The sequence below is a fragment of the Perca fluviatilis genome, chromosome 19 (genome assembly GCF_010015445.1).
Source record: "Perca fluviatilis chromosome 19, GENO_Pfluv_1.0, whole genome shotgun sequence".
Lineage (NCBI taxonomy): Eukaryota > Metazoa > Chordata > Actinopteri > Perciformes > Percidae > Perca > Perca fluviatilis.
In genome coordinates this window covers 6,913,176-6,927,942 of record NC_053130.1, presented here as the reverse complement: position 1 = coordinate 6,927,942, position 14,767 = coordinate 6,913,176, and the positions used below count along the sequence as shown (strand labels likewise).

The 14,767-nt window shown below is 40.3% G+C and overlaps 1 protein-coding gene across 1 annotated transcript in view; it reads left to right on the top strand.

Annotated features, from left to right (window-relative positions):
* Window positions 1-3,645: 3,645 nt before the first annotated feature.
* Window positions 3,646-14,767, top strand: part of LOC120548247 (1-phosphatidylinositol 4,5-bisphosphate phosphodiesterase beta-1-like) — a 35,802-nt gene continuing 24,680 nt past the window's right edge. The window contains exons 1-8 of the mRNA XM_039784358.1: window positions 3,646-4,030; window positions 7,606-7,683; window positions 8,064-8,132; window positions 9,848-9,988; window positions 10,115-10,194; window positions 10,802-10,855; window positions 12,268-12,343; window positions 12,928-13,028. Of these exons, the coding sequence (XP_039640292.1) occupies window positions 3,932-4,030; window positions 7,606-7,683; window positions 8,064-8,132; window positions 9,848-9,988; window positions 10,115-10,194; window positions 10,802-10,855; window positions 12,268-12,343; window positions 12,928-13,028 (698 nt within the window). The 5' untranslated portion in view covers window positions 3,646-3,931. The remainder of the gene's footprint in view (window positions 4,031-7,605; window positions 7,684-8,063; window positions 8,133-9,847; window positions 9,989-10,114; window positions 10,195-10,801; window positions 10,856-12,267; window positions 12,344-12,927; window positions 13,029-14,767) is intronic.

Below are 14,767 nucleotides of genomic sequence, written 5' to 3'. Positions count from 1 at the left end.
CATTTGCATCAAATGGCATAATAGTAAATTTGGGATATACCATGTACACACTGTTGTTCTAAATCTAAAGCTCTTTTGTCTTTCATAGGCTTATATCTACATATAGTGCTTGTGTGTGGGGGGGTATTGTATGGAAAACAAAGTCTGATTGATATAAAATGCTGAAATAGTCATTAGATAGTTGCATGCCTGTTCTCATTTCTGAAGGTTTGAAGTGTGGACGCCACTGTAAAGCTACTGTATGGGCTTCTCTCATTGGTCAATCCGTGGTCGATCACATGATGAATAAGTGTGGCCCTGATCTCATCAGAGATGGCGCTCTTTCTTTCTCTTCTTCCCTCCTCCTCCTCCTCCTCCTCCTCGTTGTCGTCCCCTGTCTCTCCCTCCTCCTCCCCTTGCTCTCTGTCTATTGTTGGCATCCATTGTTCAAAACAGGTAATCTGACCTCTGACCTATATATAGGCCTATACTAAAGCAGTAATTGGTTAGTAATCAGTTAAGCATAATGTGTTTTCACATGTGAGGAGTGTGTGTGTGCGTGTGTGTGTGTGTGCGCCCTGGTAAATTAGTGTAGCATTTTTATTGGTTGTGTTTGGAAAACGAAAGTAAGTCACATCCTGTTAGATTTTTGTGTCTTAGGTAGAGAATTGTGTGTAGTGTCTTGAAAAAAAGTGTTTTATGCAATTGAAAACTGAGTGAAAGGCTGAGAAATAGCTCATGGTTCTGGAGATTTGGTGTGTAGCTTTGCACTATGAGTGAGAGGTTTCAAAAATCGTGTGACATGAAAAGATTTTGTGTAAGCAGTTGGAAAAAAAACAGTAAAGTTGGCCTTGTAAGAGTGTATATCAAAAATGTATTGATTTTAATGTATTCTATTTGTGTGTAGGGCAGTGTGTATGTTACAGGGTCATACTGTGGCTGTATGTTCTTGTGTCCTACAAAGTATACATGTGGTAATCAACATTTTCCTGTATGCAGATGTGTGTTAGCACGTGTGTTAAGGCAGACAGCTGTATGTGGTTGGTTAGCAGTGGTGTGTGTTAAAGGAGGCTTTGATCAATCACATAAGGTGAGTGAGAAAAAGGAAGAAAAGGAAAAGTAGCACATTTCATTGCTGTTGTGTTTGACTATAGAACGAGATAGTGGAGATGAGTCAAAATATTCAACTATTCAACTGGTAGAAAAGTCACTGACAATCTATGTAATATAATAATCAGTTAAGTCATTTATCAAGCAAAAAAGGTTCCAGGTTTTCGCTTAAGAGGATTTGCATTTTTTCCCTGTTTTATATCACTGAAAATGACATATCTTTGGGTTGTGGAAATGCTGGCCGGACAGAATGAGCAATTTGAACATTGCAATTTTATTTTCATTGACATAACGATTAACCAATTAATTGTAAAACCAGATCATCAGATAGAAAACAGTATCTCTAATTTCCCACAGCCATTCATAGTTTGCTGATTAGTTTGGGTTTTCTTTTTTCATATCTTCAGATTTCTGCATCCACTTGTGGAGATGAATGGAATTTAATTTGTGTTCTTACGGCATTTGAAAAATCACAATTAAAAAATTCAACAAAATGTGAAAACTATGTCATTTTACGAGATAGTAACATTTGGTTTTTTTTGTCATAACTTTTCTGGCAGAAATGGGCTTCGATAAGCGGTATTGTCTCTGTTAATCTGGATAATCCACAGACTGCCAACAGTTTTCATCAGAACTACTTTCTACAGAAACAATAATTCCAATGAAAACTGCAGTCTGTGAATAATCATTAGTTTCATCCCTGCAAAGAGAGATAAATGCGCCAGCTGACGCTTCATTTATTTATTTTTTGCCAAAGACGTCCCTGTGGCTGTGACATCACTGAGGAGGCATTTTTCTGAGCATTTTATTTTGCGTTTATGTGTCTATGCTGTCTGCTGCTCTGCAAACACTTGACATGTTTTACTGAGATTGTTTTACAGACGACATGACTGGATTTGAATCCAGAGCTGATTGTTAAACACAACACGCAGGGGCAGATATTACAGACGTTCACAGGGTCGTGTCCTAAAATGTCCTTATTTCCTCTGAATCATACTCACACTCTAAACCCATGCTCTCTTATTCTCTGGACTCTTCATGCACTAAAACTGCCAATTTCAGATTTTGTATTCCGAGGCAGAGACACATTGTTACTGCTTTCTGCCTGTTTGTCATTGACTGTTTTTTCTTTTTTTTTTATACAATACTGTTCCAATTCTCAGTTATTTCATGTCCACTGTCTCACCCACTCTGCTCCTTCCTCTGTTATAATATAATTAGTTGTTTTTGTAAACATCTACAAATCTAATTCCAATTTTTATTTTTAAATACGCTATATCGGCAAAAGTATGTGGACGCCCTCGTGCATATTTCTTTCGGTTGTTTCTTTATGGCTTGGGCTAGACCTCCTAATTCCAATCAAGGATAGTTATCATGTTATCATGTTGCAGCGTAAGATTATGTTTTAGACAAGCCAGGTCCATAAAGAAGGGGTGGGCAATACCACAAAATTTTGTTTTGATCCAAAACAAAGTAATACCAGGGCCAGAACCAATATTATCAATGCCAGGTTTGGTATGTTTTATTATCAAAAGTGTCCGTTTTAATATTTCTGAATATATTTTCATCACCACCGAATGATTTGGAAACCAAATATTCCATTTTACTATTCTCTGTAAATCACTTAATCGGATGCATTTTGAAACACAAGGCAGTTTTTAGTAGCAGATGTTTGTTGTGTGAATTTTCTGAACCCACAAGGCAACCGAAGCAGAGAGAGCACGACTGATCTAACATGGGATTGATCTCTTTTTTGGTACAGATCCTGATGCTAGTATCCATACCCAAATCATCCCAACAACCCTAAAGAGATAAAACCCTTTTCCTAGTTCAGTGTGGTAGAACTTCACTAGCCAGCACAGAGCCCTGACCTCAACCGCCCTCCCCCCCCCCCTAACACCAACGCTGACAGCAGGCCAGGCTTTATCAGCCAATATCTGTGCCAAATCTCACTAATGCTGGCCGGGAGCAAACCCCTGCAGCCACCTCCCAAAATCTGAATGAAAGTCTGCGACCAGGAGAGTGGAGGATGTTATAGCAGCAGACTGATGCCCGTGGTTCAGGAATGAGACTCACATATGGGTGTAATGTTCGGTGTCCACATACGTTTTGGCAATGTAGTGTATATTCAAGCGTGGCCTCATTTGACTGTAGTCCTAGTTTGGTTTGATTCAACCACCTCTAAATCGCCCACTCTCTTTCCCTTTTCTCCCACTAGCTCTCTCTCTCTCTCTCCTCTTCTTTACCCTCCTTCCACTTCTTCTCTCTTCATTTCTCTCCATCTCTCCCACTCTCTTCTTTCTTTCTCTTTATCCCTCCCTCCCTGTCGCTCTTGCTCTCCCTCTCTTGTCCCTCCCCCATCTGTGGGAAGCTGCCGCTGTGCGCATGTCGCCGATGAGTCAATTTGTGGAGGCTGTGCACGCACGCACACACACACAGACACACGCACGCGTATCCTGTCTCCCACGAAGGCATCTGTTTCAGTCTGTCTCTCTGTGAGATGCAGCACCAACAGAGGAGAGGGGGGGAGACCAACAGAGGGAGGGAGGAAGAAAAGAAGAGGGAGGGATAAGAAAAGAGAGGAGAGAGGAAGGAGACACAAAGCAGAGAGAAAGAGGAGAGAGAAGGACTGAAATTGTTTTGTTTTTTTAAAAGAGTGAAGAGTGCAGGTAAGACAGGACACAATCTGAAGAGGAGAGGATGCTACTACAGCTGAGCGTCTCTGCCTGACTTCTGAGGAGTTTGGGCTCGGACATGACGGAGATGCAGCATCCAAGTGTCTGAGCCTGAGTATCTTCCAGTTTGTGTGTGTGTGTGTGTGTGTGTTGATGTGTGTGAAGCCATGGCGAGTGCTCAGCCAGGGGTCCATGCATTGAAACTCCAACCTCCCTCCGTCTCTCAAACACTGAGGAACGGAAGCAACTTCATTAAATGGGATGAGGTAAGGACCTTAAGTACATAAATACAGAAGCGCAAGCCAAAGATCTTTATTATTTTCTGCTTACATTTTGGGGGTTTATCTTTATTTTTGTAACATGTAGCCTACATAGATTTTGGCAGTGTCAGAATATTATCCTTATTGTGCCCACCTGACTCACCAAAGCAAGTTTAATTGAATTGGAGTGAGAGAAGAGGAGGAGGAAGAGGAGGAAATGTGCCATGTTGTCAGATGTGTTTACTATTCATTTGTTGATTGAGCTTTGGCAGTAAGTACCTGTGGATTACACGCCAGCAAGACAGACAGAAGTGTGTGTGTGTGTGTGTGTGTGTGTGTGTGTGTGTGTGTGTGTGTGTGTGTGTGTGTGTGTGTGTGTGTGTGTGTGTGTGTGTGTGTGTGTGTGTGAAGCACAATTGTGGTCAGCTTTTTTATTGCCACCTGTTGGTATGAAAGCCATTATTATGATATTATGAATTTACTGTGTGTGTGTGTGTGTGTGTGTGTGTGTGTGTGTGTGTGTGTGTGTGTGTGTGTGTGTGTGTGTGTGTGTTTGTGTGTGTGTGTGTGTGTGTGTTAAAACACACATGCAGATCTCCTCAAAGGCTGTTATTTGCACAGCCAAGTGCTTGCACAGGTGCACGTGTGTGCGCGTGTGTGTTGGTATGCTGAAGTACAGAACCCTGACAATGAGAAACGTGCTGTCCGGTTACCATGGTAACTGGCATGGCTACCACCACCTAAACAGATCTGATGTGTTTGAGAAAGAATTGATGTTTGTGTGTGTGTGTGTGTGTGTGTGTGTGTGTAAATCAATGCATTGAGCCATATAATATCGTGAATCATACTTACGGAACAAATAATCCAATAGACTCTTAAATCTATTCACCATGGTTGAACCGTGTGTGTGTGTGTGTGTGTGTGTGTGTGTGTGTGTGTGTTTTGTTGTATTTGAATATCCGTAGAGTAGAGCTGGGCTTTATGAAAAATAGAATTGGTTGCCATGCCAACGCGTGACAACCAGGGATCTAGTAAACCATCTTCTGAGCTTTTTCTTCTTTTGGATGTAGGCTGCACTATTGATGAGGAAAGCAGCTCCGACAGCAGAATCCACAACCTTTTAAAAAAAACATGCAAAGAAATATACAGAACTTTGTACGCTCTAACATCTACACGCATATTTTAGCAGACTGTTTCTCTAGAAGAGATCCTGCCTAAAGCTGGTCACCAAATGGTACACTCTGTCATGTGCTTTTTACTAATTGAAAACTCAATTTTCGTCTCCACAGAGTAGAAACTGAATTTTACGTGGAACTCTCTTCTCTAAACCTGACACTGTCCCCTCCAGAAATATGACAGGATTGATTAATTGTTCCATCAGCTTAAAACGTTGAAACATGTTTATAATCGTTGCTGAAATGGAAAGTAGAGTCTTATTGCACAGTGAAAAATAAAGTGGTGGTTATCCAAAGAGACCTGGGCTCCCATCCCTTCTCCCTTCAGTAACCTTTACCAAGTGTGTTACTTGGAAAACCTTAACTATACCTTAACAGTTATTAATTTATCATGACAATTATCTGCCCCTAACCTTAGTCAATCAATGTATTCTCCCAGTACTTAACCTTAAACTCAGAGGATCAGAATTATGCACTAGAAATTACCTATTTTGTGATTTAGATAAGAAGAAGATTGTATCCATCCATCCATATGCTGGTGTGTAATTCAACAAAAATGCATATATCGCCAAATGGTGATCAGACTTGTCAGTTACAAAAGCATATGCTTCACAAATATGACCCATGATGCCTCATCACCTTTGATTTAGGTTTAACACATGGAAAGTTATTTCTACTTTAAATCTTTTTAGCTAAGCTTCTGTGTCGGTACTCCTGCCTGCTTCTCCAAAACTGTGGGCGTGCCGACCGCCATCTACTGTAGGTAATACACTGACTATGGAGAAGTACCACATACCACTTCAAAATATCCAAACTATCCCTTAAATGAAATAATTTTTAGGGATCACGCAGTTTAACACCAGTTAATACTTCATCAAATACCTTGTGTGCATTCATTACCCAATGGTCTGTCTTTAGTCATAAAATAACTGAGCGGACTATATTATTTTGATCTTTTTTTAAAGGTCCAATAGCATGAAAATTTCTCTTTATGAGTTTTTTTTAACATTAATATGTGTTCCCCCAGCCTGCCTATGGTCCCCCAGTGGCTAGAAATGGTGATAGGTGTAAACCGAGCCCTGGGTATCCTGCTCTGCCTTTGAGAAAATGAAAGCTCAGATGGGCCGATCTGGAATCTCCTCCTTATGAGGTCATAAGGAGCAAGGTTACCTCCCCTTTCTCTGCTTTGCCCGCCCAGAGAATTTGGCCCACCCATGAGAGAGAGAGAGACATCATGGCTTTCAAACGAGCAATGTGACAGTTGGTCAAGGCCACACCCCCCCCTCCACCCCCTCTCACCGGCTCCTCCTTAATAGCATTTAAAGCTACAGACACAGAAATGGCACATACTAAGGAAAGCTCATTGTGGGACTGGTTCTAGTGGCTGTAATTCTGCACCAAGGCTGAATTTCGGGAAAGAGACTTCAGATACAGTATTAGGGGACCACTGAGGCCTATATAAAAGAGACTTCAGATACAGTATTAGGGGACCACTGAGGTCTATATAAAAGAGACTTCAGATACAGTATTAGGGGACCACTGAGGTCTATATAAAAGAGACTTCAGATACAGTATTAGGGGACCACTAAGGTCTATATAAAAGAGACTTCAGATACAGTATTAGGGGACCACTGAGGTCTATATAAAAGAGACTTCAGATACAGTATTAGGGGACCACTAAGGTCTATATAAAAGAGACTTCAGATGCAGTATTAGGGGACCACTGAGGCCTATAAAAGCATCCAAAAAGCAGCATGCCATGGGACCTTTAACTTCTCCCCAGTAAGTAGCCACATGAACTGGTCCTCTCAAGGGTAGGCTTCATATAAAGTGCAAATGCTTTTCAAACAGCAAAACATAGGACAGCTGCGCTACCTGATTTCACCTAGAAACCATTAGAAAACTGTCACGGTGGGTTACTATAGCAACAGGGACAATAGTTGGATGTCATGACAACTGAACAGAACTTTAGTTACTTAGATTCTGTGTCCGAAAGTCACTCGATGTTCCCTGTTTAATAATAAGCACATTTTAAAGTTGGCTCTGTGGTGAATCATTATAATTTTTTGCACCACTGACTCTTTCGCAACTCTACCTTTTTTACTAAAAACATTTTTTGTCCATGGTAAGATATGATTTTATAGCTTGTATTAGTTATTTCTCTGGGCTCTATTTTCTTTTGTTGTATTATGGACATTTTTAAAGCATTATAGGCCTGTTACATATTTGCTATTTGAAAGCTGTTTGTTGTCCGTTTCTTCACCGTGTCCGCCTGTCTTAGACTTGATTTTTTAATTTATTTAATGATTTAAAAAAACACACATTTAACACTCCACAGGAGTAATTAGGCCGACAATAAAACTCACCGAGGCTTATTTCATTGTGGTCTCTGGTCTTTCTCTTCAGGATCTGTCTACGGTGACTCCAGTGATTCTACACGTGGACCCACATGGATTTTACCTCTACTGGACCGACCAAAATAAGGTTAGGCACACAGACGCATACACTGTCTCGCCTCTATACCTGTACACTTATATTGTTAATGAGCCAGGTGACGAGAAACAAATTTAGTACTTTATTACAGTACTAATATTATTAACATAGATATATTTGTATAAGAGCTGTACAGTTATACCACAATGCAAGGTTGCAAAAGCAAATAGACAGCATGAGATCAGTAATTGTCAAACACACACACACACACACACACACACTTTCTCCAGGTGGGCTTAAATGCTTAGCAGGAAACAGGATGAAGCATTTAGCTCCAGCTGACTGTGTGTGTGTGTGTGTGTGTGTGTGTGTGTGTGTGTGTGTGCGTGTGCGTGTGCGTGTGTGTGTGTGTGTGTGCGTGTTTTCCTTAGGAGACAGAGTTGTTGGACCTGACCCTCGTAAAAGATGTCCGAACAGGGAGAAGCACCAAAACTCCCAAGGTACCATCGCTGATCAACTGTTTTAATTATTCAGTTTCCAGTATTAATCTCTTTTTTTTTGTTATTCTTTTATAGTGTTTTATTCTGTTTAATATGAGATTTTCTTTGAAGATGCTTTGAACGTCCTTTTGTTTTGTTTTATCTTCCTTCCTCTGGAAAGCTTTTTCTGTATGTTGCTTTAAAAGCACTCTGTGAATAACCAAGATTATGATATATATTGTTCAGTGGTAGCCATTATTAACACCACTGAGTGGGGTTCTCGAATGATTTTAAATCATGATTACAGTGGCTGCTTCACAAATTTCCAATTATCTCCTCTCTCTGTTCCTTTCACTACCTCCGCATTTATTTTGTCATCCAGAAATTGATGTTCATATTATAACATTGTTTGCTGTAGCAGACGAAAAGCTCCTTAAAAGCTGGTGGATTCCTCCTCACTAAGTCTTTTCAGTTTGGGCAGGGAAGGAATTAAACTTGTGATTGCACCCAAATTCATAAAGAAATACATTAAGAAAACCACATAAGATGAGGTGAAGCCACACACTGAGATGGATTACTGTGTGTACATATGCGGGGGTCTGTCTTAACTTCAGTACTGAATAAAAACAGTCAAATTAATTGGAATTAGGTTCACTAATAAAAGTGATATACAAATGCAGGCTTAGAATATGACTAATTAAGGCTAATTTAACACAACATTTTTTTTAAACTTTATTCACTGTTCTTTCATGATGATATTTGGGGCATTTGTTCCATTACACTTTATTTTGATTACATTGTATGATGTATTATTGGATCAAAGGTGCCTGACATTGTTTTCTACATTCATGACTAAATACATGTTGTGTATTGAGCATAATGGATGGTGCAGAGCCAACCCTATGTGCGCTCCAAAACCCAACACATTGACATTTGCACGGGCTCAGCAGATTTTCCACATGAAATGGCACATGCCACTTGTGCCAACTTAAAGTGACAGCTTTTTCAGGCGAGAAGCAAAGTACCCTGTGTACCATTAGCATGGTAAACAACATATTTAACACATATCTCTTAGACCAGAGATCTACAACAGGGGCCCGCGACCCTTAGGAGGTCCTCACAGTTACTCCAGGGGAGCCGCCAAATGATTGTTTGCAAATTTTATGAAAGTTCTTTTTTTATTAAAATGGCTGAAAATATACATTAACATGAAACACTGCGCCTTTCCCATGTTATGTATGTTTACCATTAAAATATGATGTATAAATAATGTGTGCATATCTATCTATCCACCCAGTTTAATATGCAGCTCAGTTTGATACAATGTATGTAGTAGGGGGTCCCAGCTCCTTGGCCTATAAACGTTGAGGACCCCTGTCTTAGACGCCTTGACATGACTGAGTTGAAAATGGGAAGAAAAAAAAACAATTGTCCTGTCTTAAAAGACGCAAATACACAGCTGGTTAAAATGACTTTTTCAAGATTTTCATTGTTATGCCGGTTAGGACAAACATGTGAACAGCTTATGCTGAGAGGCTCCATTAAATAAAAACAGTAAGTGAAAAATGTAAGGGACGTATTAAAATATAAGTTAATAACAATATAATAAAAAAGCAAATAACAAATCTAAGAGGCAATGAAGGAAAAAAGTAAATATAAAAAAAAGACCTTCAAAGCCTATTTACAAAACGTGATTATGTTTAACCCATTAATATTTCACTTAATATTTCCAATAGGAGGCCAAGCTGCGCGAGCTGATGGAAGTGGGAAACCTGGTCGGCCGGCTTGAGAATCGCATGGTTACCGTGGTTACGGCTTCAGACCTTGTGAACGTCAACCAGCTCAACTTCATAGCCTCACAGGAGGAGGAAGCTAAGGTACGGAAATATCACTCACAGTGATGATGTCACTGATGATGATGATGATGATGATGATGATGATGATGATGATGATGATGATGATGATGATGATGATGATGATGATGGAGTGTCTGACTTTGGTAGGTGTGGTGTGTGGAACTGTTTTCTCTGTCTTCCAACCTGTTGAGCCACAATCTCAACAGAGACCAGAGTCTGTTGAAAGCGTGAGTGTACACACACACACACACACACACACACACACACACACACACTAACAACACACACACACACACATGCACACACCACACACCTGACTTATGTTATTCCTCTGTGCCATAGAGCAGTGATACCCAACCAGGTGTAGCCTTGTACCCCAGGGGTACTTTTGCTGTTGCCAGGGTGGTCCGTGGAAACATTGTGGAGAAGCTTAACTAATTTAAAAAAAATTTAATTATGATTTGATTAGAAGAATATATCAGCTACATGTTGCAGTTATGTAAGAGTGCCTGAAAACTAGTAAAACTATAATAATAAGTTTAAACAGGCAGCTAAAAGTAAGGAATACATTGGAGGAATAGTTAGCTTAAAGTGCTGACTAAACTAGTGGACACCAAAAGAATGTCTTAACCCACAGACCTCCAATTTTCAAAGTGAGTTTTTTTGCTCAAGACGACCAACAAACGTTGCTGTCTGTCTGATCAGTAGGAGGGGAGATTGAAGGAGAATCACTGAAGTCGGTGTTCACGATCATTTTGCTTGGTACTCCCTTTGATCAAGGAAAAAAAACTTGTCATACTCAATTCTAAACTTTGTCAACTCTCTTTGTTTCAGGTATGTCAAATTAACTCTCCAGCCGAACGCAGAGGGGAGAATTCCTGTCAAGAAGTATGCTCCTGATTATTATTACCTTCCTAATCTTTAATCAATGATTCTGTGTTAACTTTGAGACACGTGTTACAGTAGATGGTGTAGAGGATGTGAGAAAATAGCCCGCTGAAATCTGTAGAGACACGCAAAACTTTGCTCTTTCCTGTCCCTTGCTTCCAAAAATAAACTTAATTCCATGTGCACTTGGGAAAGCAAAAACAGGGACAGGATTCATGAAGGTGCCTAATTCAGCACTGACCTGGTAATCAACCACTGCCAGAGCATGAGATGGGATAATACAGTTATAAAAGAAAGCTGTCTTTTAGAAGCAAAGTAAGAGCAGAATTAGGGTCAGTTATATCTTTGAAGTCAATGGCGGCGAGGTGAAGTTATAAGGATGGGTTGAAAGTTCGGGGAGTTGAAGGAGCGGGTTTGGGGGATGTTGAGAAGCAAGGCAGTGTTTCCCCAGTGTATTGCAAGCCTGGTGGCCCACTTGGCCTAAGTTGCCCCCCACCAGGCCTAAGCCACTGGGAATTATTTTTGAAAGTATTTTAAGACGTTTTTTTGGGGGGTTTTTTATGGCTCGGTTGGAAACTTAGACATAGTCATATTTTCCAAATGTCCAGTTAGCTTTTAGCACTGACTTCATGCAGGGACCGATGGAATCTGTGTTATAGCTTTTTTAATTATTAATTTTGCCATTCCGTCCATGGTTCTGTTCTCACAGAAACCATTGGGCTCTACATTAGTGCTGCCATCTGTCTGTGAATGGCCCCCAGCTGGGCCCTCGTCACAAAAAAAGACACTTGCCACCGGGCTAAACTGCTTTTTTGGGGGAAACCCTGCATGGTCATTATAGGCGACAATTTGAAACTAAGAGGAAAGCCGAGGGGAAACTGGCCTGCCTGACGCAGTTGATGCAATGACTCACGGATCCAGTGACGGACTTTTGTATGTTTATTTGCAGGAGAAACAGACATGGTTGTGTATAAAAGACATTCCATGAGTATTTCAAAGGCGTACAAAAGGTTTCTAAAAGCCATACGATAAACAGCAGCCAGCAAAAAATAAGACTTCCCCCATCACCCCCTTCACAAAAGCTAAACAGGAGAACTAGCATCCTCCGCCAACACCACATGACCCACTTACCGTAAGTGACCAAATAGGTGTTCAACAATAATAGACTATACCTGGCTCTTACAGTCATGTTCTCAGGGTAACATTTGTTTAAGTGACATTTTGGGAGACCAGGAGTTTCGTGGAAGGTAAAGTAAGTTTGGTGGAGTAAGACGAGAGGACATTTGGGGGAGTTAGAGGAGTGAATTTGGGGTAGGAGATATTTTTAGAAGTCAAAATGTAGGTTTTCGAGTTGGTGACATGTTGTGGTTAAGAGTGAGGTGATAATGCTGTGATGTCATTGTCTTTTTCAGCTTTGTTCGACTGTTTTCATCAGACAGAAAGAGAGTAGAGACTGCCCTGGAGAACTGCAGACTGCCCTACGGACGGGTAAACGCTGCACAGAAGTTTGTGTTATTCTTAGTGGCAGTGAATAGTAGACGTACATGAGAGTTTACAGTTTACATGTGTCATGAATACATGCTTTGGAAAGCTGTGGCCTTCCCTTTTGGATAACTACAGTATATATAAGACACACATTCTTTTTTCAACTTTATCCCTCTTTTTTTCCCTCCGTTTTTCTATTTTCTGTTGAGGCTTTTATCTGATGCTTTTTGTCCAGAATGACTCACAGTGCAGGGAGGGCTTGGAATGAGCTCAAATATCTGGGTCATCAAGTTTCGAAAGCAACCAGTGAAAAGAGCTAAAGTCCCTGCTCACACTGAATCTCACATTTAATATTCCTGTGAGCACAGAAAGCGATTTTTTAATGGAGAAGAGTTGGGGAAATAAATCAAAGATGAGGAGGAAATGTTTGATTATTTACAAGGTTTAAAAAAAAACAAAAAAACACTCTCTTACAGTAAGTAGGAAGAGGATAAAACACAGGGAGGTGCTGGAAGCTGATACAGTGTCTTTGACACCGACAGTTAGGGTGTTTGCTAATTCATCACCATGTCCTATATATCTGACAGGGTGACAGTATCAAACTGGAGGACTTCACACTTGAAGTGTACAGGAGCTTTTTGGACTTTCTGTGTCCCCGTCCTGAGCTCAGCAACATCTTTAAACTGCAGTAAGTATTTAGAACATCTCCTGATATACAGCTACAGTCGCTGACCCCTGATCAGCTCAAAGACTTGTTAATGTTAAACAAGCTACTTTACTTTTTAAGTGTGTTCTCATTTGTTTCAGGCCAATTTCTTTGATATGGGAAGGATGATGAATAATGATTCATCTCCTGTCCCACTTGTACACAGAGGGGGATTAAAGAGAGAGGCTGTGTCTTTAACTTTGGAGTGTTAATCACAGTATTAGCTCTTGTTGTGTTCAGCGAATTATTGTCATTATTGCGATTTTATGGAATTACATAAATATATTGAATTACTGTAATTGTTTTATGGAATTACATAAATATATGGAATTACTGTAATTGTTGGGGTTTTGGAAATTATAGAGTGTGGTCTAGACCTACTCTATCTGTAAAGTGTCTCGAGATAACTTTTGTTATGATTTGATACTATAAATAAAATTGAATTGAATTGAATTGATTAATCAATCGTTTAATTCCCATTCATTTGTCTATAAAATGTCAGAAAATGGGGCGGCCTCTAGCTCACCCAGTAAGAGCATGGGCGTCAGTTTGGTTTGAAATGTGCTGGGTACAGTGACGCATTCATTTTTATTTTTTTTTGTCCTGTAGCTTACTAATGTAAATGAATAAAAATGTATACACCCGCCCCTCCCCCAACCTAGAACGTATCCCATTGTTACATTTGTTGCAGTGTTGTGAACAGAGAAGCGTGTAGCCAGCGCAGCAGCAGAACGCTGTCTGTGCCTGCCCTGTGGGGATAGAGATGTTTGTGGATTTGTTGGCGTCCGTCGCTCAAGAATTATGAACTTTATTTTTTTTTAAACTAAATTGAGCTCGAGGTTTTCAAAAAAGGTGGTGGGTACAAAATGACTCATGACGAAATCTGATAGGTACGCGTACTAGAGATGGCCCGATACCATTTTTTGCTTCCCGATACCGATTCCGATACCTGAACTTGCGTATTGGCCGATACCGAGTACCGATCCGATACCAGTGTGTCATATATTTTATTATGTTTTAACAGCTGTATACTACTATCCCTGTATGTATGTGATATGATTTCTATCTTTGTTGTCGGCCTGGCTCAGGTTAAACTCTTTGTGAAACATGAACAAACACAAACAATGAACGCCCCAGACCTTTCTTTTATTCTCCAGTTTGACAGTCAGTTATAACGGAAAAAGAACATAAATAAACTACTTTAACGTAGATTTTCTTTAGGGCTTTATTACGTGGTATCAGATCGGTGCATAAACTCCAGTACTTCCTGATACCGAAACCAGCGTTTTAGGCAGTATTGGAGCCGGTATCGGTCTCTAACGCGTACCCACCGTCCCCACCGAAATCGATGCCTATGAGTAAGAGTGTTTGCCCCATGTAGGCTGAGTCCTTTGCAGAGGCGCAGGTTTGAATCCGGCCTGCTGCCCTTTGCTGTATGTCATCCGCCATCTCTCTCCCCCTTTCCGACCTATCCGCTGTCACTACATAATAAAGGGAAAAGCCCCAAAAACATAATCTTAAAAAATAAGTCAGAAAATACGTTTTCATGAGCTAAATCTTCATCTTCCACTCCATCTTCCATCATTTTGTCTGAACAACAGTTCAAAAAAAACTGTGAGATTTTTTGAAAAGCCGTAAGTCGAAGATTGTTTTTAATTCAATCAGAATTTTTTTTTTCTCTAGGGTAATGAAATAGGTCTTTTTATTTATTGAAACACGTG